The sequence below is a fragment of the Palaemon carinicauda genome, chromosome 2 (genome assembly GCF_036898095.1).
Source record: "Palaemon carinicauda isolate YSFRI2023 chromosome 2, ASM3689809v2, whole genome shotgun sequence".
Classification (NCBI taxonomy): Eukaryota; Metazoa; Arthropoda; class Malacostraca; order Decapoda; family Palaemonidae; genus Palaemon; species Palaemon carinicauda.
The window spans coordinates 106974005-106976504 of NC_090726.1; the positions used below are offsets into that span (position 1 = coordinate 106974005).

A 2500-nucleotide genomic window follows, 5' to 3' on the forward strand; every position below is an offset into this window, starting at 1 on the left:
CCGTACTGGGTCTCAGGTACCCCCACCTACAGTCCCAGACACGTCTAAGCTACCACCCTTTGATAAAAATAATCCATGGCGGTTCGCTAGGCATGCTCCGTACCTAGATGGTACCCTGATGCTAGAGGGATTGGGGACCCATACTCTAGATGATCTGGAGTTTTACCCTCCTGGTCTTCAATTCCCATTTAACGGTTTCGTCCGGCTGAAAGAACACGTTTTTGTTCAGATGGATAAGGTTCCTAAGGAAACCATGATCTTCCCTAAGGAACAGGCCCAAGCCGTCTGGGCCCGGACTCTCACCAAATGGGGATGTGTTAATTCTAAACTGACCCCTCATAAGGAAGCCTATACCATCTTTACGGCTCCCCCATCCATCGCCTCCCTGCTTGTGGATAAGGTGGCCGAATTGACTATACAATCAGTCAAGGAAAGCTCACCTATGCCTATCTTGAAGGAGACGGACCCCACCTCTATGCTCGTTCCAGCCCCTTCGGGCATCTGGAATGATACATCTGCTACCTTTACGGTGGGGTAGCTAGATCCGGATTGCGCGTCCTCGCTGTTCTCTGAGAGACTTCCCAAGTTGCCGGACCACCTCCTTAAATCGGAGCTTGACGCTAGAAACAGGCTGGCTAGATCTCTCCATTCCATAGTGTCTACGGAGTTGTTGTCCTCCCTGTACAATGATGAGCCCATCTTCCGCGTCTTTGCGAAGAATTTGCTCCAGACGTTTCAAGTGGACCTGCATGATTTCTGGACAGCCCGGACGAACTGCAGAAAGCATGTTCTTTCCGAGGCCTCCATTAGACATGAACCAAATAGGCTCATCGCCTCCTCCTGCTGGGGTAAGACACTCTTCCCCCAAGAAGAAGTCGACAAGGTCCTCCAGGATGCAGCGAGGGCTAATCAGAACCTACAGGTTCGATGGGGCCTTTCGAACAAAAGAAAGTTTGAATACGGAAGACAACCCTTTTCTAAGAAACGACAAAGGCCCTATACTTCGTTTAAATCTAACCGTGGCCAATTCCATCAACCTAAGGGCCCTCATTCATCGACTCCCTCTACCTCTAAGAGGGTTCCTCCACAAGCTCCTCAGCCTCAACAGATTGTTTTCCTTCCGGCACCTCAAGGTACCCAAGCAACTCCCATGGCTTCTTGGATGACCTCCCCTGCCTTCAACCCTGCCTATGAGACCTCTGCTTCCTTTCGAGGGTACTCTAGAGGCAGCAACAAGGGTAGAGGTCAGTTCCGCCAGCGAGGCGGACCTAGGACCAGGGGTCCCCGAGGAGGACGTGGAGCTAAATTCACCTCAACACAATGAGGTGAGTCAGGTAGGGGGGAGACAATATCATTTCCGGGACCAATGGACCTTCAGTCCTTGGGCTCACAGCATAGTCTCCAAAGGCCTACGATGGAAGTGGTCGCACGGATCTCCACCTCCGACAGCGACCTTCTTCCAGAAACCCACTCCCATCTTGGAAGAATACACCACGGAGTTATTCAAGAAAAATGCGATAAAGAGAGTTCGGTAACTGAAATTCCAAGGACGCCTCTTCACAGTTCCCAAGAAAGACTCTTCGGCGTTGAGAGTGGTCCTGGACTTGTCCAAACTGAATTCTTACATTCTTTGCGACAAGTTCCGTATGCTGACTGTCTCTCAGGTATGGACCTTACTTCCCCGTGGGGCCGTCACCACCTCTATCGATCTTACCGACGCCTATTATCACGTCCCATTAGCACGAAACTTCTCTCCTTACCTAGGCTTTCGTCTAGGCAAGAAAGCTTACGCCTTCAAAATCATGCCCTTCGGCCTCAGTATAGCCCCAGGATATTTACAAAACTGGGGGAAACAGTATTGGAACAACTCAGGGGACAAGGGATCATGGTAATCGCTTATCTGGACGATTGGCTCATCTGGGCTCGGTCGGTCCCGGAATGCAACAAGGCTACAACCAAAGTGCTTCAGTTTCTCAACAAACTGGGGTTCAAGGTCAACCTACAAAAGTCTCGCCTTCAACCATCAAGCCACTTCGATTGGTTAGGCATCCACTGGGACCTCTCAAATCACAAACTGTCTCTTCCTCCAAAAAAGGTCAAAGAGATAGCGTCCAAAACCAAGAACTTCCTCAAGAACAAACAGGTGTCACGGAGAGCCTTGGAACGAGTTCTAGGCTTACATCAATTTGCCTCAGTGACAGACCTCCTCCTCAAAGCCAAACTCAAGGACATCAATCGATTTTGGAGAAAGAGAGCAACCATAAGACTACGAGACAAGATATCGAAGATCCCCTCAATCCTGATTGAGAGACTCCGACCATGGTCAAAACCAGAGAACCTTTCCAAATCAGTTCCTCTGCAATTCCCTCCTCCACAAGTGACGATTCACACAGACGCGTTTCTCAGTGGCTGGGGGGGCTACCACAAACAACGGATGTTTCAGGGCTCCTTGTCCCCTGCCATGAAACACTTCCACATCAACGTACTGGAAGCCATGGCA

At 50.2% G+C, this 2500-nt stretch overlaps 1 protein-coding gene across 1 annotated transcript in view; it reads left to right on the forward strand.

Annotated features, from left to right (window-relative positions):
* Positions 1–1885: 1885 nt before the first annotated feature.
* Positions 1886–2500, forward strand: part of LOC137619078 (uncharacterized) — a 993-nt gene continuing 378 nt past the window's right edge. The window contains exon 1 of the mRNA XM_068349274.1: positions 1886–2500. This exon is cut by the window's right edge and continues 378 nt beyond it. Within this exon, the coding sequence (XP_068205375.1) occupies positions 1886–2500 (615 nt within the window).